This window comes from Eubalaena glacialis, chromosome 6 (assembly GCF_028564815.1).
Source record: "Eubalaena glacialis isolate mEubGla1 chromosome 6, mEubGla1.1.hap2.+ XY, whole genome shotgun sequence".
Taxonomy (NCBI): Eukaryota; Metazoa; Chordata; class Mammalia; order Artiodactyla; family Balaenidae; genus Eubalaena; species Eubalaena glacialis.
The window spans coordinates 2,968,469-2,995,618 of NC_083721.1; the positions used below are offsets into that span (position 1 = coordinate 2,968,469).

Consider the following 27,150-nt stretch of genomic DNA (forward strand, 5'->3'; position numbering starts at 1 on the left):
ATCAGAACACAAGACTGGGGAAGCTTAAAAATAGAAACAGAAACTATCCAGGATGAAACACAGAAAAAGAATCCAAAATCCTGGAAAAAGCAGCAGTAACTGCGTGAGTTATAACGCCCTATCATGTGGGCAACTGGAGCCCCTGGGGGAGGGGAGGTCAGAAAATATATTTGAAGAAATAATGGCCCCAAACTTTCCCAACTGAGTAACAGTAAACTGCTGAGCGGAAGAAGTAAGAGAATGAGAAGGTAAGAATGCGATAATAACACAACTCATTGCATTTAAAAATACACACACACAACCAGCTGAAGTGTGAGGAACTCACGCACACAGAAGATGCTCGTCAACTAAACACAGAAACAGTGGCCCATGATGAGGGGACGGGGGTCAAAGGGAAGAAGAAAAGCCGAATGAGGGCCGCAGGGACATAAAGGGTGAAGCGCCAGGCGGTGAGCGCACGACACGTCCACTCCCTGCACTGAAGCAGGAGGGACACAAAGAGACGGGAGGGACCTCGGGGGACTGGCCTTGGACCCGGCTCTCCCGGGCACACCTGCGCCCCTAACAAGCACCAGGACCAGCGCTCTCTCATGGTCAGATGCAGAAAGACCACTGCCTGCCCTTGGTTCGCGGCCTCACACACCCTCAGCCCCCAGGACGGCGGCCGCCCACCAGCTGCGAGGGCACAGGCCCGGGCCCGGTCCCCACCTTCGGACATGGTCAGCTCGCTGGCGGCTGGCTGTGCGGCTCCTGAGGCGATGGAATCAGGCCAGAACCTCTGGACGGGTCTGTTCTGAGCAGTTTTCTTCTTTGTTTTTGGAGTTTCTGAGCAACTAGAATCCAACATCGGCTGCAGGATTCGTCTTCTCGCGTTGATGAACCTGTGCGCAGGAAACAGGTCAAAACGGCCTTTCCGAGGCCACCCAAGGCAGTAACAGGCCCGCCTGACAAACCACACAAGCAGAAACACGTATTCCCTGTTAGAAGAAGCACTCAGAGTAACGACACGCATATTATCTAAATGTCCAGAGAACAGGGCTGTTTTTAAAGTAATTCATTTGAATAAAGACCAACTCTTCCATGGTGCCTTTCTTCCACTTCAATTGATTTATTCCATTTGTGAAATTGATATTCATAATGACACTGATGATACTGTCAAAGTTGTGAATGTGGCATGATATTCTCTGAGGAAGAGAAAGGTCAAAGCGGCAAAACTACATACCCTGCAGTTTCGTGACGCCCGAGGCCTTGCAGGCTGTGCGTCTCTTATCTGAGGGTCCCACCCGGCCGAGCCCTGAGTGTGGACAGATGTCCGGCTCTGAGGCTGCCTAACTTCAAAGTCCTAAGATTCAAAAACATCTACAATTGCACTAGGACATATTCTAATAATACAGATGAACGGGCTGGCGCCTCAGAGCTTTGTTCAGGGTCGATCTCTGGGCCCTGCAGCTGGGCGTGAGCAGGACTGGGAGGGTCACGGCAGCCCCGGCAGCTCAGCGCCGACCCAGCACTGCCTGGGAAGGGACCCCGCTGCTGCCTTTCAATCTGTCTCTTTATCCACCTTTGTCAAAGCTGCTACGAGGCAGAGGCATAAGCTAATGATGAGTGTTGCCCAATCTCGCTCCAAGATATAATTTTTGCAAATATAAAAGGAAAGAAAGTCACAAAAGGTAAAAATAGCTCCAAATATTAACTAAAAGACTTTAGAAAGTTTAGAATTTATAAAAGTCATGTTTTAAACTGTGATGAATTTCAAAATTAAAAGTTGAGGTCAAACCTTCTAGATAAGACAGTTCTGTTAAGACAGCAGAGGAGCAACTTAGGGAAGGGCAGGGAGTCCACAAATGAGGAATAAATAGCGAGGAGAAGGCTGATTGGCGACAAACGCATCAGAATATCCAGAGACGCACCTCTGCGCCTCTCATCCCTCAATCCACCCATCACTACACCAGACACAGTCTCTACATGGGACCGCGTGAAAATAACGGAGAACATGCTAAGACGTTACAAAACTCACAGCCACACAGTACTCGAAACCTTTGAACTCTTGTTAACACTCTATCTAAAAGATCTAACAGGAAATAATTCAGAGAGTATGGTCTATTATGGCTACCTAAGTAAAAAATACTGGCCCAAATGCAAGATACTAGAAATACTTGATGCAACGCCAAAGCATACCTCCTGCATACACAATTGCCCCAAATGGAAGATTTTATCATTTATATTGGAACTCACCTGACCTTCAAGTTTAAATTTTAACAGTTAAAATGAAAAGATAACAATGTTTACAAGTGGTAGAATCTGTATTTCCTTTTCTTTTACGCAAGCCAATTTCATTAACCTGAAATCAATTCCTACATCTGAATAGTAAGTAAATAAAAATGAGGCAAATGACTACCAAGCAGAATGCAAGGGCACACCTAGACCTCAATGCCGCTTCGTGACGTGAACGCCTCTTATTTAAGGGAAAAACCATCACGGTCAGGGTCCCAGTGTCCACACTGACATGTGACACAAGAACCAGAACAGGGTGTTTCATAAAGAGACGCTTCCCTCTCAGGACCCTGAGGCCTGCTGCGGGGCAGGACCACCGTGCGGCCGGCCAGCCGTGGGACTCCCTCCCCAAGTCACGGCTGAACAAGTGACACAGGTTTCAAAAGGTGGAAGGGGTGCGGAGGGGCCACCAGGGGTGAGGGGAACTCACCCCGGCCGTCCACCGCCCAGAGGAGCTCGTCCACGGAAACATCGTGTTTCTGAATGGAGGCTGGGGTGAGGGGCGCTGCTTAACGCCCTGGAGAAGCCCATCTCTAATCGAGGGAGGAGGATGTCAGCCAAAGGTCCTCAGTGGGGTATCGAGCATGGAAAACTTAAGGTGAGAGTGTGTGTGATTTATGCTTACCTGGCTGCCACCAATTCCAGACTCTGATAACACAGGAATGCTAGTTAAAAGAACTCATATACTTCAACCAAAATTTACTACTTATTGGTGTCAGGATTGCCAGGTGCTCTGTTAGGCGGACGGCACAATTTCAGGAAGCAGGCACAGCTTACCAGTTGTTAACTTGGAGTAGTGTCAAATTTGTCTGAGCAGCAATCTGTTTTTTCTCATCTTCTGTCGGGTAGGGATGCTGAAAATAAAAAGAAGGGTCACCGTGAACTTCAGTTTTTTAAAAGGAACTCAAGACCATCCTGGTAAAACAGAAGCACACAAATAATCGTTAGTAAAAACTGGTGTCAAGGGTGCTTGTAGCTAAAACCTAACTTCAGTCTCATCATTTTTTCCAGAAATGCCTAAAACGAAGCCTTTCTCCCAGCTACCCAAGAACACAGGTGTTGCAGCAGGTGGTGAAAGCCCAGGCAGAGGTGTGACGCAGACAGGAGTCCGCACGCTCAAAGGCCACGGCGAAGGGAAGAGCGCGGGGCACGCAGAGGGGCTCCTGGGCTGCACCAGGTGCTGCTCTAAGCACCCGAGACAATCTACGGCTTTTGTATCAACGTCACAGGTGTAATTCAAGGACCATAAACTGCATCCATTTAAAGCAGATAAATGGCTGAGTTTTGACCCACAGCAAGACAGAGCACGCAGATCACCCCTGTACATCCTACAGGGATTCACTGATTCCTCACAGTCACAGAGCTGTCGTCACCTTAATTTTACGACGAGGAAACTGAGCAGGGCAGTCCACACCCTCCCCGCATCCTGGGCCGGCTGAACAAGAGGAGGCAGGAAGCGGATGGGGCTGCTCCAGGCCGTCACATTCAGGCGACACGTTTCTGTCACGGGAAGTGCAAGCATGAGCTGACACCGGGATGCACGGGTGTCACCTACGGCGTCGCTAGACTCGCGTGTGCGGCCGGCAGAGAACTGAACTGAGGGCTGGGGACGGGGTGTCTGCTATTTACTCTTTATTTCACGTATGACTGAAATATTTCACTCAGAAAAAGCCAGAAGTATAATAAATACAGACACACCTAGGAAATACTGCAGGTTCAGTTCCAGACCACCTCAGTAAAGCGAATATTGCGATAAAGCGAGTCACGAATTTTTGTGTTTCCAAAAATGTTATATAAAAGTTATGTTTACGCTCTACTGTAGTCCACGAAGTGTGCAGTAACATTACATCTAATAGAACAATGTATGTACCTTAATTTAAAAATACTTTATTGCTCAAAAATGCTAACCATCATCTGAGCCTTCAGTTGTAATCTTCTTGCAAAAGTCATGTCAAAGATGACTGAGCACAGATCATCATATCAAATATAATAATAATGGAAAAGTTTGAAATATTGAGAGAAGTACCAAAATGTGACACAGAGATATGAAGTGAGCAAACGCTGTTGGAAACAACGGCACCGATAGATGTGATCCATGCAGGGTCGCCACAAACCTTCAGTTTGTGAAAAACGAACATCTGAGAAGCGCAATGAAGTGCAGTATGCTTGTACCAAAATTCACAGACGTACCGGAGGAAAACAATTTCTATCTACAGTAATAAGCAACTTCTCCAAGGTCGGTTACCATCTGCATGTAGAAACCAGTACGACATTCACTCTAAAACTTGCACGCGCTGAAGGCCCTTGTTTTGCACCGACCAGGACCCCAGGGAGTGACTGGCACCAACGAAGTAAGGAGGTGGGGTCCGTTCTGGTTTGTAAGGGACACTCAGTGTGTCCGGAAAGGCACGGTGCATTCTGGGGATAACGGGACAGCACCGCATTTATCTCAACAGCAGTGGTCCGACTCCTCACACTAACCGACAGTGGTTCACTTTCATTCTACAGATGAGCATCTGGCCCCAAGGGAGAGTTTATGGAAACAGAAATATTGTTCTTGTCCTTTGAAAAGCTCGTAAAATAAAAAGGGGGCAGGAAGCAAGTACACAAACCAGAAAACAAAACAAAACAAAAAACCCACCAAAACAGTAATAAGTGCTGCCTAGAGTATCAGGAAAACTACAAGGAGAGGACAGTATTTCAGAGAAATGAGGTCAAGAAGAAGACATAGAAAATGCTTCATAGGAAAAAAAAAAAAAAAAAAGGCATTTTAATTGAACCTCTGAGCAGGGTCTATTTCAGAAACGATTAAAACATTAAAGGAAACTTAACAGGAAAACAGCCAATTCCATCACTTACTTGTGTTGTAGTCCAATCACTACATTACAGACACATTTATCGGTTGTAATACTCACAATGTATTTAGAAACATGTATGTTCTACTTTTTCACTTATGTCCACGTACCTAAAGCTTCCTAGTGCTTTTGGCCCTCGCTTATCGTGTTAACTCGCTGCACAACCTTCCATCAAATTGACAGGTCCTAACTCACACACCAACCCATTTCCCATCATCGCAACGAACAGCACTGTAACATTCTGTCCCTAAACTTCTCCATTGCTTGTGACCCTCGCTAGGACCAGCTTCTAGGCGGGGTCGCACTGCCGATGACGACCGCGTTCTCCCGCGGCACGTGAGCCGCCCGCTCCGGGCAGAGGAAGGGGGCTCAGCCGTGACCAGGGCCAAACCCCAGGGGGACCGGAGGCGACAGCCGGGTGAGGACGGAGGCGGGTGCCCAGGCACGGACGCAGCCTCTGCCCGGGCGGGGGGAGCCCCCGGGGGCGAGGGGGTGCTGCGGAGACCCGAGGGCACCACGGCGCACGGGGTGGAGGTGAGGAGGCCGGGGCAGTGAGGACGCGGCCGCAGCGGGTGACGGCGGCGCTGACGCCCAGGGGCAGGTCCGGGCCGACCAGCTCAGCTCTCAGGAGCGGCCGGGCCGGGGCTGCGGATGGACAGGTCCGCGGAGAGGGGTTTCTCCCTACCGGCCCTCCCGGCCCTCCGGCCCTCCGCATCTGCCCGCACGCCCCCCGGGCGCCCTCCCTCTGCCTGCACAGGCTGTAACTCAGCAGTGCACCCGCCTTCCCACCTCCATCCCGCCGCACCCCCCGGGGCCAGCCTGGTCCTTCCCAACCTGGCAGCAGCGAGAAGGCTGTCACTCCTGGAAGCTACTCGTGGTCACACCCTCCCTCGAGGTCGGGGGCGTGGGGACTGGGGCTCAGGCGGGTAACCAGCGAGCCTTCCCCAGAAATCGGTGGGCAAGCATGCGCCCTGAGACAGGACGGCTTCAGGAGGACATGCTGAGGTCCAGGTGAGGAAAGGGGGCACGCAGACAAGGCACGCCAAGCTCCCCTTCACGGTCACAGGCCCATGTGCCAACCCCTCCGTCCACAAGCTCAACTCCTCATCTCCCTCCCAAATCCAATGTATCAAACATCGCTATTTTCCAGGTTTTGCCCCAGAGCACCTCTTCTCTGCCCACTTCTCTAATTAACCTCACCTGCCCGCAGGCACCCTCCATGGGCAGTTCCTCTCAGGGGCGTGTACCGTTAACATCAGCTGAACTTATTCCGTCACCAGTTTTTGGGTAACCCTCCCTTCTGTCCTGTGCTCGACCCATCATGGACAGTCAACAAAACACTGATTCTTAAAACCAGGCCTACCGGCCCATGTAAGTCCACTTTTTCTAGAAAATAAGCCAGAAAGCAAACATGGCGGAGGTCTGGCTGATGGCGGAGCGCGCGTCCTCACCCCGATGTGCTGGAAGAGCCAGGACCTCATCACGCTGGTGGCGTGCTTCGGCAGGACCCCCCTCTTGTTCTTAGATGAGCCGTCATCTTGGTGCAAGATGCTGAGATCCTGGTTTAACTGTAACTGAAGCTTTTAAACAATTGAAAAATAACGTTAGAAAGCATAGACAATGATGACATATCCAAGTAGCTTACGACTGCAGATGGAGAGAATAACCAAGGATCTTACGGCTAAACGTCTTATTTACAGGAAAGGCATAAACACTGGGACCCTGTAGGGCTGATTTTCTGAGGATGTGGCCCCTCGCGCTGTAACCCTTTACACTCGCGTCTCAGCCGCGCAGGGGCCCCCCCGTCTGGCGACGCAGGTGGGACGGGCACTGAGAAGCCCCGAGTGTCCCACTCCGCACGCAGCTGAGCCCCGCCCTCACGCGCACTTGTCCTCAGCTTGTCTCCTCTAGCGACAGATGCGACAACAGCCCATTTCCTGGCCTGGAGCAGGATTCAAACAACCGACAAGGACGGACGGGGAAGCTGGAAGGGCCACTAACTAGAGGAGACTGGCCAGGAGGAGAGAAAGAAACAGAAACACACAAAGTGCGGACAGAGGGACCACAAAGCAAAGGGGCCAAGGCGACCTCTGCCCAGACGGCTCCGCAGCCACTCAAGACACTGCCCCCCTCACCCTGAGAAGAGCCTGAGATACAGCCTGTTCATTCCATCTCGGAAGGAGAGGACACGTGTGTAAGTCCCCTTAGATGAGCGTCTGTCCGCTCACACAAACACGAGGAAAGAGCATCAGGCCCCACGCGCCCAGCCAGGGGCAGCACCTCACTCCCAACAGCTGCAGAGGTGGTGCCAGTGTCGTTCACCCCCCAGACCAGGGAGAAAACCAACGCCCCGCGCCGGGGCCTCCACACAGACACATTGGGACCTCTCCACCGTGATCCACGCTTTACCTTAGAACTTCTGTGTGACCACCTAGAGGGGTGGGACAGGGAGGGTGGGAGGGAGGCTCAAGACGGAGGAGATATGGGGGTACATGTATGCATATGGCTGATTCACTCTGCTGTACAACAGAAACTAACATAGCATTGTGAAGCAACTGCATTCCAATAAAGATGTACTAAAAAAAAAAAAAAGTAAAAATCAATAAATAAGCATCAACTTCTGTAGGTCAGTTTCAGTATAATATAGTCATAAACATAATTTACAGGATTTGGAAGTTTATTTTGGAGAGGTTTCTATTATTTGTACTTCCTCTGGATTTACATCATTTTGGATAATTCTTTTTTTTTTTTTAATTAATTAATTTATTTATTTTTGGCTGTGTTGGGTCTTCGCTTCTGTGCGAGGGCCCTCCCTAGTTGTGGCAAGCGGGGGCCACTCCTCATCGCGGTGCGTGGGCCTCTCACCATCATGGCCTCTCTTGTTGCGGAGCACAGGCTCCAGACGCGCAGGCTCAGCAGTTGTGGCTCACGGGCCCAGCCGCTCCGCGGCATGTGGGATCCTCCCAGACCAGGGCTCGAACCCGCGTCCCCCGCACCGGCAGGCAGTCTCTCAACCACTGCGCCACCAGGGAAGCCCCTGGATAATTCTTTAAAAGACTGAACACATCTAAACAGACAGAATTTATGACTTAAAGGAGACATTACAACCACTAACTATACCTAAAATTTCTTAAAACCTAAGATTATTACTAAGGGCATAACTGTTTTCTGGAATGCATGTGTTTGTTCATTAAAGGACTGAACAGTATTTTTTTTTTAAAGATTGATTAATTTTTGGCTGCGTCGGGTCTTAGTTGAGGCACGAGGGATCTTTCGTTGCAGCGCTCGGGCTTCTCTCTAGTTGTGGTGCGCAGGCTCCAGGGTGCATGGGCTCTGTAGTTTGCGGCATACAGCCTCTCTCATTGAAGCACGCGAGCTCAGTAGTTGCGGCGCGCGGGCTTAGTTGCCCCACGGCATGTGGGATCTTAGTTCCCCGACCAGGGATAGAACCCGCGTCCCCTGCATTGGAAGGCGGATTCTCTACCACTGGACCACCAGGGAAGTCCCAAGGACTGAACAGTATTAAGCACTGCCTGTATGCTCACGTTTGTGTGCACAGGAAAAAGAATGAAAAATGGACTTTTAAAACTAGTTCCACTAGGGCCAAAATGGAACCTGTCTGCTGTGTTTGCCTCCATTTAATACATGACCTTCTTCATGCAATGTGACATGTATTTCAGTTTCAGTGTTGCTTTTTTTGTGCAGCGTTAAAACAAATGTGGACTCATGAACAGGGAAAGTGACAGCTGGCCACACGACTCGACCTCACAGATGCCACCAAGGGGGCTTGGGGAGGCCAACGAAGCCGAGGGCCTGCGGGGGGACTGGCCAACCGGCCCACCGCCCTCCAGCAAAGCCTGAGCCTGCGCATGGCAGGGGGATTTAAAAGCCTAGGAAACTGGGTGAAAACCCATTTAAGAAGCAGTGGGGTCCCCATACCACTCCCCATCGTTCTCTGCAGGTGACTGATCTGCCCCCAGCCCTGCAGAGACTCGGGGTCTCTTTCCCAAAGAAACAGACCAGAGGCTGAAGACCGAGCACAGCTGGAGGGTGGGAGGAGGGGCAAGGCTAGAACGAGGGTGAGGAAGATCTGCACACAAGGTGGGAGACCCCGCCCACTCCTGCCCCTGCAACTACGCTTCCGCCCCAAGCAAGAGATCAGAGTCCTGCTCCGGGGAAACGGAAGGAAGAAAAGGCTGAGGGAGGGCAGAATTTGGAGGCCAGGCCACAGGTGAGCCGGCCTGCCAAAGCCCAGCACCTGACAAGCACCAAAGAGCATTCTAGTGCCTCATGTTTACATTTAGAAGGACAGCCAACTGCCCCCAAACACTTGAATGCCTCCATCACAAAAAGCCAACAGCAAAGCGAATGAATGGTATGACGTGGGGGAAACAGGGAGAGTGCAGAAAGCAAAGCACATGTCAACCATCCATGAACCAAGAGTAGGAGAGCACAGTGGGTAAAGAAGAGTCTCAGAAATTACAACTACACTTGAAATGTAAAACTTCACAGATGGGTTGGAAGATAAAAGGCAAGTTCTCGGAAAGTAGATAGAAAGTAGACAACGGGACTACGAATATAAAAATACAGAAAAATCAAGAGACTCGGTTCAGAAGGTCTAGCGTCCGATCAGTAAGGGCTCTGGAAGGAGAGAATGTGCAGGTTGGGGGCGGGGGCGGGGCTGCCACAGAGCGTTCAGGAAAATGTCCCAGCCTTAAGGACACGAGGTCCCCGGCAGTGCCCAGCGCAGCCGGCAAACAAGACCCGCGCCAAAAACTCAGGGGAAAGAGACGCGTCTGACAGAGGAGAAAACACAGAAGACAGGAAAGCAGAGCTCACACTGACCTTCTCGAAGGCAGCGCGGCTGCTAGGACACACTGACAGCGCCCGGGGAGCCCCTTCCCGACCTGAAATTGTACATGCAAACCAACTGCGTGTCAAGGATGAGACCAAAACTAAGTCACTTTTAGGTTTGCTAAGTGCCAACACGAGGCACCTCCCACGCACGTTTTCGTCACAAGTTCTCAAAGGGGGAGTAAAGCCTAGAAAGTAGAAGACGTGGGCTCGCGGAGAAGGGTGACGTGCCGGGTGCCCGACGCGCGCCGGCCGGCCGAGGTGGAGACCAGGAGGCCGAGAGCCCCGAGGCCACGCGGCCCCGACCAGCTACCTGACGGCGACACCGAAAGCACGCTGGGGGATCCGTGAGGATTCAGCCACCGACGCCGTGGAAACTGTGCGGAGGGGAGAGAACCCAGCTGCGCACTCGGGCCGCGTGCTCACGGTTATACACGCCGCTCAGCAGAAGCCGGCACTTCCGCGCTCCTGAGGACGCCCACGCCGAACACGCACCAGCTGCACTGCGTCCACATGCCCGGCACCCGGCCCGCGAGGGGGCGGCAGAGAGCACAGCCCCCAGCAGGACGAAAAGCCCACGCCACAGGTTGTACGGGTGAGTTAGGGGAGGGGATTTTAACTCAAACACGGAGGGCACAGCAGAAGCAGTGGCCAGGAGGCCTGAAAGTGGTCGCCCAAGGGGAGCGAAGGTGGAGGCGGGAGCTGCTGTGCGTGTGGTCCAGGCCTCTCAGCAACGTGGGCACAGGGCGACCCGATACCAGAGAGTCAAGCGTCACTGTAAATCGCGAAAAGGAGGCGAAAACCTGCCATGCGTCAGACAACAGCACAAGCCCGAACCATACGCGTGACGGTTTTGTACAAATAAGACTATCCCGGGAAAGGGGAGCAGGGTGGAGCGAGGCGAAATCAGTGGAGTCTCACTCCCCTGGCTACTCTTACTTTCTCGGAGAAGAATGCTTTTCAATGAGTATGTACTACGAGCACACGGGGGGACTCTTCCGTAGAGACGGCCCAGCCCAGGAAGAGCGTCCGGCTCCTCCGTGTGACCGGCGCCAAGTCAGAAATTGCCCCCGTGGCCCATGCGCCCGGCGTGGGGAGGGGCCGGCACCACCGTGCGCCGTCAGAGACAACCACGCGCTTTCCTGACCTCCAGTCTCTAGGACACAGAAGCCGTCACTGCTGAGGGACTCACCCTAACTACCTGCAGCCCAGCACGAACCCAGACGTCGGCCAAGTGAGAAGGAAGAACGCCCAGAGCAGCCACCACAGCTCTGCAGGATCACGTACCTACACGCGTGGGCCCCCTGGTCACAGAACGCCCCAACCGGGCCCCAGCCGGTCTATTTACTCTTCCGTGAAACCCCCCGCCCGCCCCGCGCGGGGCTTGTCTCTCCAGGTCCCCGGCCCTGCCGCCCTGCAAGGGACAGACGCCGGGGCTGTGACGGGGAGGGGACAAGTGCAGGGTGGGCTGCGGGGTCACCGAGGACCAGAGCAGAGGCGGCTCCTGGCCAGCCGGCCTCAGGGAGCAGGGGCTCCGCGGACATGACCCAAACTCTGCACGTCTGCTATGTAAACTCGGTCAAGTTCTTCCTTAAACAGCAGAACGAATGAGCCTCCACTGTACAAGTAAGCACTGGACTTCACAGTGTTTCCTTCCTCTAAAAACAGTTCACTCTGAGGCCAGGAAACGCTCTGAAAACCAGCTTTCTGTTCCCAGCCACTGTAAATGGAAAACTTCAGGGATGACAGGCTGGCCGGGGGATGGCAGGCCAGCGCTCTGGGTGCCTACCCTCACCCCCCGTGGCTGGGCCTGGGGGCCACCTCGTGTCCTGGCCCTGGGTGTGCCCAGGCGGCCCCTGCCCCAGGCCCTCTCACACCTGCTTCTGATTTAAGAAAACACTGACATCCCCAAGGCCGGGCCTCGAAGTGGTTAACGAGGATGTACAAAGCATCTTGCAGGCCGAAGACAAAGAACTAACATAAAGAACGAATCAATGGTCTTAAATAAGAACTGATGGCGAAAACACTGCTTCCGATTTAGACCTAGCTAAGTGTAAAAAATTTTAAAAATGTGTGTGTATATCCCTAGAACGTAGAGGGGACTGGACTCACGTCACCACAAAGGCACAGAGAGGGTAAGACGACCCCCAGGTTGGGGCACATCACGGCACTGCCAGCGCTGGCGCTTCTGCCGGCCCAAGCCCGCCTCCTCAGCTGGAGGCCTGGGGCGGGGTGAACTTCTGGGGGTCCGGGCAGGGTGCGTCTACACAGCCTCCGCCCTCCTGAAGTGGAGACAACCACACAGCCCCACGTTAGACGGGACAGCAGTAGCCCCTCGCGGGGAGGGATCCTGGGGGACCTTTTCCTCTTTCCTTAGGCTTCTCTGAACTCTGCAACAATGCGTAAGATGAACCGTGAAGACGACGCACGACACCGATATTCAGGTTAACTGGAGACCGCCCGAATGGCCTTCACGCCAAGGGGACGGCTGGAGCCCAGGCCGCCTGTGCCCCCACACCTGTGCCGACACGCCCCCAAGCACCCCGCGGGGCCAGCTCACGCACCTGGGAGTTCTGGATCCGGATCGTGCCGGGCGACAGCGCCTGCGTCACTACCTGGCCTTGGGGAGTGACGACCGTGACCGGCTGATAGACTGTGCCCCCTAGAAAGTGACACGAAAAGCTGAATCACTCCCCAGTCCCAACGATTATAACCGCTCTTCTCGGTGTGCTCACCGAAAGGACAAAATCTGTAGCTTATGAGCTTTGAAAATCATTTTGAACGGTCAACAGCACTTTGCTAGTTGACTTTTCACTTCGGCGGCGGGGCGGGGCGGGCAGCCATGGCTCCTCCCGAGACAGCTCAGGGTGGGGCGGCTGGGGGAGCAGTCTGTGAGTCCCCTCCTTTGTTCGCCTCCATTTCCTGGCACGTATTAAAGGACTTGGCCAAAGGTGTTAGATAACAAATATTTTTATTCTAGTTATTTTTTTCATCCAACGTGCTTTCATCTTCCTGAGGAGGTTTCCCTTTGTGTGATTGTGTGGAGGGATTTCGTTCAATTTCTCCCCCTCCTGTGCCCATTCCATTTTCATGATGGTTCTGTATGTGCAACGTATAAGAAAAACCATCACAGGAAGAGGACAGATTCTAGAGTTCCCTGGTACATCCAAAACAAGTAATACTAACACTAAGGCTGCATTTTCATTTGCTTATCATCGATGAATGACGCTACTTAAGATTTTCCAGGTGCTGCTAAGAGCACAATTAGAAACTATGTTATTTGAAAATTTCTGTTGGTTTTTGCTATATGTTTTCAACTCCCATATAAAACCTTTCCTGCCAATATTTTTTGAGAGGGAAACACAATTTGTATAAAATATTTGTTACTGAGAATGAACAAGAACCAGGCATTCAAAGAGCTCTAGACGTTGACACTCCGGTATCGGGAACTGGCATTAATTAGAAACCACGTTTATGCACTTCTTCATTCTAATATAAAGGACTTCTTTCTGCAAAAGCTCAAGGAAAGTGTCCCTTTTTCTGTCATCATACCTGCCACTGTTGCCATGGTGACGTTCCCCTGTTGCAGAGCGGATGCTGGCACCACGATTCCTTGGGGGCTGAGAGTGCCTGTGATGGCGCTTTGAATCTGCTGTAAGTCATAAACACACAGCGAACGGGTTATGTTATCAGAAAACAGAAAACTCATATTTAAAACTCCAAAACACGTGGCATAATGGCACCATCAGTAAAGGAAAGATGCTTGAGGCAAAGGGCATCATCAGAGGACAGCCTTCGTAAGGCATGCGTTACAGACACAACCGGAAGCGAGAGATGCCAAACTGACTGAATGTTAAACATGATGTGATCAATACTGAGATATTAGTTTCAACTTAGCTTCCAAAAGATTATCTTTCACCTCATCAGCATACTAAACACACCCTACAGCCCTGGAGGTATAACTAGGAAGACTAAAATTACCTGATCGAGTCACACACCTTCTCCATTCAACTTGGCTCAGAGTTTTCCAAGAACCAAAGCCTCCCGGACAGGATGAGCTATTCAAACGATGATGCCACAGGCTGGGGAGTCACCCCCGGGGGCACAGCCGGTACCTGCCCTTCCCACAGCACAGAGCACACCGGACCCCCCAGTGTCCACGCCTGTGGGGTGCTGGGTCTGGGCCTGGCCTACTGCAGGCTCCATGCAAATGTCCGTAAACACCATGTCGGAGAATCTACCCATCTGAAGTCAGATACAAATGGGCCACTTTATCCATTTCCTGGATGGCTGGACTGGGAGTTGGCGAGGGACGGACCTCTGCACCTGGCATCCAGCACAGGCTGTGGCACACAGCAGGCACCCAGATATCTGAGCGGTTAAATAGCCTAAGTAGATACCCTTCAAAGACAATTACTCTGTGGGCTATCACATCCATTTGAACATATAAGCTTTGGTAGGTCTATATAAAGTTTGCTATATAAACTTGGTCAGAATAAAAATTAAGCAATCCAAATCAGTATTCTAAGCTCCCACATCAAGAACCTAGAAAAAGAGGAGCAAAATAAAACCAAAGCAAGCAGAAGGAAGGAAATAATAAAGATTAAAGCAGAAATCAATGAAACTGAAAATAGAAAAACAGAAAAATCAATGAAATAAGAGCTGGTTCTTTGCAAAGATCAATACAGTGACAAACCTCTAGTAAGACGGACAGAAAAAAAAAAGAGAGAGAAAAAAACAAATTACCGATATCAGGAATGAAACAGGGGAGATCACTACAGACCCTGAAGATATCAAAAGATGAAAAAGGAATACTACTGTAAACAACTCAACACACATAAATTTGACATCTTAGACAAAATCCAACATGAAACAGATAATCTGAATAGCCCTATAACTAATACGGAAACTGAACTAGTAATTTTAAAACTTCCAAAAAAGAAATCTCCAGGTCTAGGTAGTGTCACTGGAGAATTCTATCAAGCATTTAAAGAAGAATTAACACAATTAACCAATTCTACATATTTCTTCCAGAAAACAGAAGAGGAGGGAACATTCTCCAATTCATTTTATGAAGCTTATACTATCCTGATACCAAACCTAGCCAAAGACTGTACCAAAAAAGATAACTACAGACGAATATCCCTCAATATAGACACAAAAATGCTTAACAAAATATCAGTAAACAGAATTCAGGAATCTATACAAAAAGAATTATGTGCCAGGGCCAAGTGGAGTTTATTTCAGGAATGCAAAGCTTGCTTAATATTCAAAAAAATCAAGTAATGTAAATCTACCATATTAATAGATGAAAGAAGAAAAATCACATATCAATCTATGCAGGAAAGCATTTGTCAAAATTCAGCATAATAAATACTCTCAGGGGCTTCCCTGGTGGCGCAGTGGTTAGAAATCCGCCTGCCAATGCAGGGGACACGGGTTCGTGCCCCGGTCCGGGAAGATCCCACATGCCGCGGAGCGGCTAGGCCCGTGAGCCACAACTACTGAGCCTGCGCGTCTGGAGCCTGTGCTCCGCAACGGGAGAGGCCGCGACAGTGAGAGGCCCGCGCACCGCGATGAAGAGTGGCCCCCGCTCGCCGCAACTGGAGAAAGCCCTCGCACAGAAACGAAGACCCAACACAGCCAAAAATAAATAAATAAATAAATAAATTTATAAAAGAAAAAAAATATATATATAAATACTCTCAGAAAAACAGGAATAGAAGGGAACTTCCTCAACCTGATAAAGAGCATCTAGCAAAAAAAAAAACCTACCACTATTCCCCCTGAGACTGAGAAGAAGGCAAAGATGTCCCCTCAATCCCATTCAAGATAGTACTGGATGTTCTAGCCAGAGCAATAAGGCAAGAAAAGGAAACAAAGTATATAGATCACAAGGGAAAAAATAGAACTGTCCCTATTTGCAGATGACAAGACTAAACAGGTAGAAAATCCTAAAGCATCTACAAAAAGGATCTCCTAGGACTAATAAGGAAGTTCAGCCAGGTCCCAGGATGCAAGATAAAGATACAAAAATCAACTGGATTTCTACATATTGGCATGGACTCTGAAGTTAAAAATATAATACAATTTACGATTGTGCAAAACAGTGAAATACTTAGGTATAATTCTAAAACCACATGTGCAGGAATTTTATGTCAAAAGCGAGAAAACACTGATGAAAGAAATCACAGAAGAGTAAATTAGTGGAGAGAGCGCCGCGACTGTGGGCTGGGAGAGTCAACACAGTAAAGGTGTCAACTCTCCCCAAGATGACACACAGGTTTAACGCAACTCCTGTCAAAACCTCAGTAACATTTTTTTGCAGATATAGACAAGATTATTTTAAAATTCATGTGAAAAGACTAAGGAACTAGAATAACTAAAATAATCTTGAAAAATAATAAAGTAGGAGGAATCGGTCTACCCAATTTTGAGACTTATATAGCCACAGGAATCAAGACTATACAGTCTAGATACACAGATCAATGGGACAGAACAGAGAACATAGCAACAGGGCCTACAAATATGCCCAACTAGTTTTTGACAATAGTGCAAAGGCAATTCCACGGAGGAAGGACAGCCCTTTCAACAAATGGTGCTGGAGCAAATGGACGAACATAGGCAAAAAAAAAAAACAAACCTGAAAATGGGTCATGGATTTAAATGTAAAATATAAAATTTTTAGGAAAAAAATAAGAGAAAAATCTTTGGGACCTAGGGCTAGGCAAAGAGTTCTTAGACTTGACACTGAAAGTATGACTCATAAAAGGAAATCTGATAAATGGGATTTTATCAAAATGAAAAAGGTTTGCTCTGCAAAAGACCCTGTTAAGAGGATGGAAAGATATGCTAGAAACTTGGAGAAAATATTGGCAAACCATATATCCAATGGAGGACTTGCATCTAGAATACTCTCAAAGGTCAACAATTTTTTAAAAATCCAATTAGAAAATGGACAAAAGACACGAGCAGACATTCTACCAAAGAGGATATACAGATGGGAAATAAGCACATGAAAAGATGGTCAACATCACTGGCCATCAGGGAAATGCAAATTACAACCACAATGAAATGTCACTACACACCTTCAGAATGGCTAAATATTACAGTGCTTCAACATGGATGAACTTGAGGACATCATGCTAAGTAAAATAAGCCAAACACAAAAGGACAAATACGGTATGACTGCCCTTACGTCAGGTACCTAGATTAGTCACGGTCATAGAGACAGAAAGCAGGATAGTGGGGGCCAGGGGCTGGGGGCGGAGGGGGAGGGAGAATGAGGAGTCAGTGTTTCATGGGGACAGGGTCTCAGTTTGGGGAGGTGAGACAATTCTGGAAGGGACGGTGGGGATGGCTGCACAACAAGGTGAATGTGCTTAATGCCACTGAGCTGTGCCCTTTAAAATGGTGAAAATGGTCAGTTTTGTGTTTTGTGTATTTTACCACAATCTTAAAAATCCATTTAAAAAAAAAAAAAGAATTAGAAAGAAATGACTGGTACTCTGGCCTCCAGAAACATGGGCTCCAGGGTCCAGGACACAGAGTGAAGCCTCCCTTTTTCACGGCACGAAGCCCAGGTGGGCTCTCTCTCTGGCCTGAGGGAACACGTTCCCAGCACAGGCCACGTTCAGAGACCTAGAGGATCCTCAGAGCAGAACAGCCGAGGACAGCCCCACAATGCTGAAAGGGCTGCTGGCCTCAGACATCAGCACGTTTCACCCTCGCCGATGCCGCAGTGACCAAGCAGGAGCACAGGGCCCGCCGTAAATACCTGGGACTGGACAGGGGAGTACGGGCTGCCAGGTTCCCCACTCAGGAGAGTTTCACTGTTCATTTTCGTTTTTAGACAAGCAATATAGCGACTGCAGAAATCTTTGCAGAGTTCATTAACCTTTTCCAGCTCAAGAAGATGAATACGCAGAACCTGGATTGCTTTTACCATCTAGAAGCAAGAAAATGAAGACTTTCAGACCAGAAAAAGGGAGCATGACGGTAAGTTATCATCATCACCACACGACTCTCCTTGGTTAGGAGCTTGGTTATGGCTCAGCTTGGTTATGAGCCAGCCGAGGCCGCCTGTACCGCCAGTGACAGGAGGAGAAAGACACCGGACGTTATGCAGAACCACCAAGCGTGCCAGCCCCACTGACCTGTGGCTTGGTGTTTCGGCCCCATCTGGTGTGCAGGGACAGAGGTGGTCACAGCTCCGGGAGCCAGCCGGCCCTCGACCTGGGCCTCGCCTAGCGACTCGCGCTCGCCCTGCTCCTCCTCCTTCATCTGTAAATGGGGATGAATCCGTACGCACCTCCCGGGTGGTTCTTAATTTTGAAGAAGTTCAACTTACCAACTCTGCCTTTAATGGATTCTGCTTTTGGCATCAAGTCTAAGAACTCTGCCTGCCCCTAGATTAGCCCCAGATCCTAAAGATTTTCTCTTACAATTTTTCTAAAAGTTCTTCAGTTTTATACAAAGTCACTAAATTTGGGGGTAATTCGTCTCCCAGCAGTAGATAACTGACACTAGTGATGAACCATTACCATAAACACCACTTCCTGTGAACGAACAACCTAAAACTCAGCTCCTTCCCCGTGACCTTGGTGGTGACAGTTCACACATCTCTGTGGAATGAACCAGTCAGCCAGTCAGTAGTGAGAATGACCAAGTATCCAGCTCTGCTAGGCCCTGTGCTAGGGCACCAGGCAGGAGAGCCCTGGCCCCTGCCGGCCTGGCGCACGCTGGCTACCCCCGTTCCCTCCTCGCTGATGGCCGCACAACAGAGGTGCGGAGGCAGAGAGAGCATCTGGTCCTCATCCCCAAAAGGCAGGCACTGTTGCTCCCACTTCGAAGATGAGGGGACAGACTCAAAGTCAGACAACTCACCTATAGAATCTATTTGGCTGTAAGGGTTGACTATTAATGAAAAATTAAAAACAATAACACCTAAGACCAAGGCAATTTATTCAGGGAAAAGTTTTCCAAAGACCCTTTCCTGCTGATGAGGGGCCTAAGGCTCTGGTCTGAGAGCTGGCCAACTCTAGTGGGAATCCAGCCCCAGACACAGGCTGCCAGGGCTGCCCGGTGCTGAAGGATGCCGCTCCCCTCGGGCACAGCAGTGATGTCAGCCCAAGGAACTCTCCATTGTTTTCGGGAAGCACAGAGAACCCAGGGTTTTGGAGCACTGGACCTGGGAGGGGGGCATCCGCGTGAGCCAGGCTGGCTTCAGACAGAAAGCCTAAGGGAGGCCGTGAGGGGTGTCGGACCCTTGATAGGCCCGTCCCTGCTCCACACTCACGTCCCTGCTCTGTGCTCACAGGCCACTCCGAGTCGTCACACAGTCTGTCACCCACCACCAGTGCCAGCCTCCAGACAGAGCTGTCTTGGAGAACAAAGTTGTGGTCCGCGATCAGGGAAGAGCCAACACCTGAAGCTGGGCCCAGACACGTTCCCAGGAAGCAAGACACAGGGCACACTGACCCCAGTGGACCTTCCTGAACATATGGGAGGGACTGAACCCCCAGCCCATGCAGGATGCAGGCTCAAGCCATCCTGTTGGATTATTACAGGAAGGGGTCAACAAAGAAGGCTGGAGACCTGGCGACATTCAAGTCACACACAGAAAATTATCTCATGAATTGTACAGTTCTCCCCTTCGGCAGAGCCACAAACAATCTGAAGTTCTAATTAGAAATTTAAAATTTATCGAACAAATTAAATTTAGAAGAAATAAAAATTAAAAACATGTATTTTACTTACTAAATTGTCAGTTTCTGGATCTTCACAAAAGAAGGGCTTTCCTTCCTTCTCTTGCTTCCTTACAAAGTTCTCAATGTCCACATCAAAACTGGCAGAAGTTGTGCCTTCCGAGCCCTGTGTAGATTGTTCACATTTTTCAAACAACAAAGCTAATAATGGAAACAGTGGATGCCTGGGGGGAAAAATTTTAAAATATGTGTTCTACACTTTCATGAAAATGTTTTAGTATGTACATATGCAACGTTTTATATAACAGCTTTGCTGAGATATAATTCACACGCCACACAATTCATCTATTTACAGTTTATAATGCAACGAATTTTAGTATAGTCACAGAGTTGTGCAACCATCACCACAGTCGATTTTATAACATATTCATCCCCCAAAGAAACCCTGTAACTATTAGCAGTCACTCTCCATTTTCCACCAAACCCCAGCCCCAGGCCACCACTAATCTACTTTCTGTCTCTACAGATTTGCCAATTCTAGACATTTCATATAAATGGAGTCATATACTATGTGACCTTTGGTGTCTGGCTTCTTTCACTTAGCGTGATGTTTCCTAGGCTCATCAGTGTTGTAACATGTAACAGTACTTCATTCTTTTTTATGGCTGCATAATATTTCACTGTATGGTTAACACCAGTTGGACAGTTTTAAATTTTACTTTTAGATCCATACTCCATTTTGAGTAGATTTTTGTAAAGGATGTGAGATTAGGTCAAGGATCTTCTCTCTGCATGTTGATGTCCAATTGTTCCAACTTGGACAATTTGTCGGAAACTCCACCTTTTCTCCACTGAGAAAATCAGGTAGACTGATTCTTCCAACTTTATTCTTCTTTTCAAAATTGTTTTAGCTGGTCTAGTTCTTTTGACTTCCATATAAAATTTAGAAATAACTTGTCTATATGTACAGAAATATCCTGCTACAACTTTAATTGTAATTGCTATAGAGCAATTTTAGGAGAAATGACATCTTCACTATGTTGAGTCTTCCAATCCATGAACATGGTACGCCCTTTATTTAGGTTTCCTTTGACTGCTTCCATTGGCATTTTATAGTTTTCAACATAAAGGTTCTGTATGTGCTTTATTAGAGTTATACCTAAAATTTTTTGGAGCTCTCAAAAGTGGTATTTTCGTTTTAATTTCAGTTTCTAATTGTACATTACTGGTAGAGAAATAGGATTGTTTCTGTGTGTTGCCCTTGCAACCTGTGACCTAATTAAACTCACTTATTTAGTTCTGGAAGTTCTTTGGTACACTCTTTGGGATTTTCTATATGTGGACAGTCATGTCAGTTGTGCAAAAAGCCAGCTTTATTTCTTCCTTGCTAACCTGATATGCCTTTTCTTTCTTTGCCTCAGTGAACTGGCTAAACGTCCATTACAGAGCTGAACAGGAGGAGCCAGGGTGGACACCTCTGCCTTATCCCCAAACTTGGGGGAAAACATTCCGTCTTCCGCCGTTAAGTATGATGCGAGCTGCAGGGTTCTTCTGTAGTTTCCCTACATCAGGCTAAGAAAGTTCCCCTCTATTACTGCTTCACTGACAGTTTTTAATCATAACTGGCTGTTGACTTCTGTCAAATGCTTTTCTGCATCACTTGATATGATCACGTTGTGGGTCTCATTGGTTGATCTCTGAATGGTGAACCAGTCTCATATTCCTGGGATAAGCTCCATTTGGTCACTAAATATTCTTCTCTCTACATGTTACTGGATTTTATTTGTTAATATTTTATGAATGATTTTTCTGCCAAAGTTCATGAGGTATACTAGTCTTTAGTTTTTTCTTTTTTTATATTGTCTTTGTCTGGCTTTAGTATCAGAGTGATGTTCAATTCATAGAATGAGTTCAGAAACATTCCCTCTTCCTCTATTTTCTGGAAGAGACTGTGTCGACTTACTGCTTTTCCTTCTTTTTGGTAGAATTCTCCAGTACAACTATCTGGGCCTGAAGATTGCTTTTTGTAAGGTTGACTAAAATGTAGATTTACATTCCAAAACTTTTTAAAAAAGATATTAGGAATAACATTGTAATCTGAGAAAACTTTCACCCCAGTAGTTATCACATCATGCCTCACTACTCTGCCTGGCTAATAGCTCACGTTCCATTTAACCAGATTTTCCATTCTCTTTACACCTCTGAACACCCACACACTTCACATCTCATTGCTACCTATAAATGGCCTGCTTGTCTGCATCCATCGGGGTCTGGGACCCCACAGGGGGAGGGCTCACTCCTTCCACATCTGGTTCAGAGCAGGTGGGGTCTTGCTCCGTTTTTAACTCTGTTACTACTTGCATCTGTGAAAAGAGGAAGAGAACTTTTGTTACTAAAAAGAAAATAAGCTGCTACCAAGTACAGTAAGTCCCCTATGTACGAACCTTCAAGTTGTGAACTTTCAAAGAGGCGAACGGATTATAAACCTATTACAGTACAGTACTATATAGCCAATTGTGTTAGTTGGATACCTAGGCTAACTTTATTGGACTTATGAACGAATTGGACACAAACTCGCTGTTGGAAAGGAACACGTTCGTATGCAGAGGACTTACTGTATTCTATTCTCAAACAGAAATGCAGTGGAATGGTAAACTGCAAGACAGTTATATGACAGGCAATAATACGTAAAGAATACTACCAACAAACTCCTTTGAACTTAATGTGCTTTTAAATGGCTAAAACAAAGGTCAAATTTCCAAAACATTTAAAAACTGAGAGGACCGATATCTGTGAAATGCTTATGATTTTCAAAACCGTAATAACTCTACATCCCTGAAGGGAACTGGTACACACGCAGTCTTTCTCGTTTGCCTCTCCTTGTTATCTGTCCTCACACTGAGTAACGTTGCACGAAGAGAAGAATAAACAAATAATCCAAGCTCTCTTATCTTGTCACAAAAACAACTCAAACCCAAGATGCTCCATATTTGTGACAGGGCTGAAATTCTCCCTTACCTATCCTTAAACTCAGGAATACACAAGCTATAAAAATGTTACGGGGACTTCCCAGGTGGCGCAGTGGTTAAGAGTCTGCCTGCCAATGCAGGGGACACGAGTTCGAGCCCTGGTCCGGGAAGATCCCACATGCCACGGAGCAACTAAGCCCGTGCACCACAACTACTGAGCTTGCGCTCTAGAGCCCATGAGCCACAACTACTGAGCCCACGTGCCACAACTACTGAAGCCCGCACACCCTAGAGCCTGCGAGCCACAACTACTGAAGCCTGCACACTCTAGGGCCCGCGTGCTGCAACTACTGAAGCCTGCACGCCTAGAGCCCGTGCTCCGCAACAAGAGAAGTCACCGCAATGAGATGCCCACACACCACAACGAAGACCCAATACAACCGAAAATAATAAATAAAAAATTTTTTTTAAATGTTAAGGAAAGTCACTGCATCCAGAAAGCAAAGACCAGCTGTGTTTAAAGAAACAGTGTTAAACGTAAGAGGAAGCCTTAAAGATATTACCACTGAAATTGCTTTAAACTGGCCGTGTTGTTTGTAACTTAGGGGAAAAGTATTTAAATCCTTCAACATAAAGAATTCAGTTTACAAATAAAACAAAATCGCTACAGTAAACTTCTCGTTATCCCTGAGCAGATCACCGCCCTCCTCAGCTTCTTCAGGACTGGGGTATCTGGGATCCACCTGCCCCGCCCACAACTGCCACCCCCCGCCCCTCAAGGAAGCAGCCTGTTGGGGAACCTGAGGCGGGGTGGGGGGTGGGGGAGCTCATCCACGGAGATGGGAGAGCCTGCATCCTGCCAGGAACCCAGCCTGGTGCTCGGGGCTGCAGCCGAGAGAGCAGCCCTGCAGATCCAGGCTCGGGCCCTGTTCTCAACTCTCCAACAGGCCAGAGTGAGCAGGTTACTTCCATTCTGCTGCCTTTAGATGGAACAGTATACTTGGGAATTGCTTCTCTCTTAAAAAAATAAACCTGTACACCACAACTACTGAGTGGGACTTCCCTGGTGGCGCAGTGGTTAAGAATTCGCCTGCCAACGTAGGGGACACGGGTTCGAGTCCCGGTCTGGGAAGATCCCACATGCCGCGGAGCAACTAAGCCCGTGCGCCACAACTACTGAGCCTGCGCTCTAGAGCCCGCGAGCCACAACTACTGAGCCCACGAGCCACAACTACTGAGCCCGCGTGCCACAACTACTGAAGCCCGCGCGCCTAGAGCCCACGTGCCGCAACTACTGAGCCCATGTGTTGCAACTACTGAGCCCGCATGCTGCAACTACTGAAGCCTGTGCACCTAGAGCCCGTGCTCCGCAACAAGAGAAGCCACCGCAATGAGAAGCCCGCGCACCGCGATGAAGAGTAGACCCTGCTCACCCCACACCCAATGCAGACAAAAAAAAAAAAAACCAAAAGCGACTGACTAAAGCCCAATCAAACACAGTCCTTCTGGGAGAAGTCTGACAGTATTATAAAAAAAAAAAGCCTTAAAGGATTTATTTCAGGATTTTAAAAAAATGATCGTGAAAAAAGAGGAATCTAAACGTTCAAGCTCAGAGGACCGGCTAAGTAAATGCGGTCTGTCTGTACTGTAGAAGATCAAATGCTTACTGAAAGGAATGCTCACAAGCGGTTCTCCACGTCACGGGAAGTGCTGAGCCGTTACAAGCGAGGTCTTTCCCCCGCTGCGCCCAGCCCTGCCCTGGACTCCCTGCATCAGGGCAGGGACCAGCGGGAGGGAGACGGACACGTAACAGGCTGTGTCGGAAGGTGATCACTGCCACGGATGGAGAACAAAGATCAGAGGAAGGGACCGGGAAGCGGCTGGCAGGTGGGGAGCGGGCCGTGGGGGTAACCAGGGCTGGTGGGGGGTCCTCGCAGAAAGCGGGGCGAAGCAAAGACCTGCAGGACAGAGCGGAGCAGAGCCAAGGGGCGAGCAGAGCCAGGGCCCCGGGGCAGGCAGAGGTGAGAGCCTGTGAGGTCGTAGGGCCCTCGGGGCAGGGAGTCCACGAGGAGCCACCGCAGGGCCCAGGGACAGCGGGGACATCGTTAGATGTGCATTTGTGAAACAAAATCTCTTGGAAATATCAGAGGACTTCCTGGTGAAGAGAGCAGCCTGAAATACAATTCCCTACCTCTAAGAAGCAAAAACACTTAAAACATTTTTTTAAATCAACAAAACCAAAATCACTGCAACAGGAAACATCCCAGGAATGGAACAAAACTGTCCATCAAGGAAAGACCCGACTTGGGAAGGGGACAGGGTCACAGCCCAGGTCCTACACACCCCCTGAGTCTCACCAAGTGGGGAGTGACAGGTGGGCGAGGCGCCCCAGGCTTGGGGCGGGGTGGGTCCCTAAACCCTTGAGCGGGGAGCCGGGCGTCATGACCGTTTCCTGCAGGGGCAGGAGACGTACAGACAGCACCGCAGCTGCACCCCACGTGCCATCGGACGGTCCCCTCTGCCACCCACATGCAGGGGAACGAAACCACACAGCTGCCGCCCAGGCCAGCAACTGGGCAACACGGGAGTCTATGATTATCACCACAACTTTTAAGAGCAACGATACTTGCTAACACTGACATTAGAAAGGTAAATTCCCAAGAAACTATGACTCAGCGGAGTCAAAATTACTGGCAATCTCGGTGTCATTTAGGAAATAACTTGAACAATTCTACAGCTAATCTTTCTGAGCACCAAGATACAATAAATGCACCAAACGTTCAACATTGAACCTGCACCCTCACAGAAACTAGCTTGTGAACACACAAGGCACTGTTCGTGTTTCAGTACTAGGTCGGCTGACTACTTAGGATGTGGAACAGAGCGCCAGCGCTCACTTGTTGCCCATCTTGATAGCTGTCTATGCTCAACGTCTGTGTAGCCATCATGGTGAGTGAGTTCTTTATAAAACATCAAATCATCTTGAGTCAAAAGCAAACGGTGTCTGGGAAGACAAAAGCAGAGAAGCATCGGTTAATAACTCAGAGCATTTCTTATCCCCTTATTCCACAGCACCCGTATACCTTTTTAAATACATATCTTCACACGGAGGGTAAAAACCATCCTTCACACTACGGTATAAGCCAAATCCTACTCAGCATCCCCGCACCTGCCTGGCGATTGCGTGTTTGTACTTGCCCCGGGCCCGGACGCGTTATCATGTCTTCAGGCATTTGGGTTTATTCCTTCACTCACCCAGCAAACACCTAGTAATGTCTACACGTGCGGGACACTGTCCTGGGCCCTGGGGCTTTCCCGGGGCCACAAATAAGAGGAAGGCCAGGCAGCACACAGAGGGGGTAGGGGCGCTCGGGCGGGGTGACACGACAGAGGGTGAGCGCGCAGCTGGCGGGTCACACGGCTGCGTGACGGGGCAGGTGCACTGACACTGAGCCCGGGGAGGCCGACCTCAGGCAGGAAGGACACAGGTGAGCTCAGGGAGGCTGCGCCGGGCATCGGCTCACATCTGCACGTGATGCAAAGGTGGGAACGCTGTCATTCACCTGTCACCACACACACAGGTAAATGAGACGAGAGAAACCAGCTGGGGATGCCACCCGTGCCCCCCGCAGGCAGGGGGACAGCGGAGCCATGTGCAGCGGGACGGCAGAGTTGGGGGGCAGTGGGGGACACGGGAGCAGGTCACACCCACGCATGGGCCACATGAAGACTGTGTGCCTTCTTGCGGGGGGGGGGGGGGGGGGGAAGCCCCAGGAAGGTCTGACCAGAAGGGCACTGAGGCTCCCGGCTCAGGACGGCCCCTCTGACGGTGGGCAGGGCGGGTGAAGGGCTGTAGGGCCGAGGAGGGCGGAGGCCGTGTGGACGGGGCGGGGCCGATGGGAGCACAGGGCGTGCCGATGGCCCGGGATAGGGGGCGGGGGGCGGGTCCGGGGAGGGTCGACAGTTCCCACCTGAGCCACCGGCAGAGCAGAGCCGCATGTCCCGAGGTGGAGCCGACGGTGGGCAGCGGGTTCTGCGGCCTGGGAGGAGAGAGCAAGAGATGGGACGCTGAAGGTTTCAGGCGCTTCTCAGTACCCACGAGGGAATTCTGAACGAGCGAGTCTGGGCCACCAGTACAAGCCCGGTAGCCGTCAGGGCGTGGCCAGCACGTGCAGCGGTGTAAACGTGTCCTCCAAGATAGCCCAGGTCCTAACCCCCAGGCCCTGCAAGTGGGGCCTCACTTAGAAACAGGGTCTTTACAGGGGTAATCACGTTAGGGGTCTCGAGAGGCGTGTCCTGCCGAGAGGGGGAGGGGAGGCTCTGAGAGGCGCCGAGGGGATGGCCACGTGAACCTGTGTGAATCCGAAGCAGACTGGAGTGGTGCCGAGCCAGGCCGAGGACAACCGGAGCCAGCCGGTCCTGAGCCCAGCGCCGGGAGGAGCCCGAGCTGCTCACCTACAGGCGTCCACCTGACAGTGGCTTCCCAACAGC

General features: G+C 49.7%; 1 protein-coding gene across 4 annotated transcripts in view; it reads right to left on the reverse strand.

Moving 5' to 3' along the window:
- PKNOX1 (PBX/knotted 1 homeobox 1) overlaps nucleotides 1–27,150 on the reverse strand; it is a 48,765-nt gene that overhangs the window by 4,808 nt on the left and 16,807 nt on the right. For 2 of the 4 annotated variants that reach the window (XR_009701314.1, XM_061193866.1), the window contains exons 2-11: nucleotides 26,631–26,699; nucleotides 25,557–25,663; nucleotides 21,926–22,053; nucleotides 19,743–19,914; nucleotides 17,761–17,931; nucleotides 13,536–13,635; nucleotides 12,548–12,645; nucleotides 6,581–6,709; nucleotides 3,052–3,128; nucleotides 709–881 (exon numbers count right to left, since the gene is read on the reverse strand). Coding sequence is in view for 3 of the 4 variants with exons in the window: in XM_061193866.1 (XP_061049849.1) it covers nucleotides 709–881; nucleotides 3,052–3,128; nucleotides 6,581–6,709; nucleotides 12,548–12,645; nucleotides 13,536–13,635; nucleotides 17,761–17,931; nucleotides 19,743–19,914; nucleotides 21,926–22,053; nucleotides 25,557–25,607 (1,099 nt within the window). In the remaining variant the exon portion in view is untranslated. Of the gene's footprint in view, nucleotides 1–708; nucleotides 882–3,051; nucleotides 3,129–6,580; nucleotides 6,710–12,547; nucleotides 12,646–13,535; nucleotides 13,636–17,760; nucleotides 17,932–19,742; nucleotides 19,915–21,925; nucleotides 22,054–25,556; nucleotides 25,664–26,127; nucleotides 26,223–26,630; nucleotides 26,700–27,150 lie in introns of all 4 variants that reach the window. The other 2 variants (XM_061193867.1, XM_061193868.1) reach the window with 2 other exon arrangements.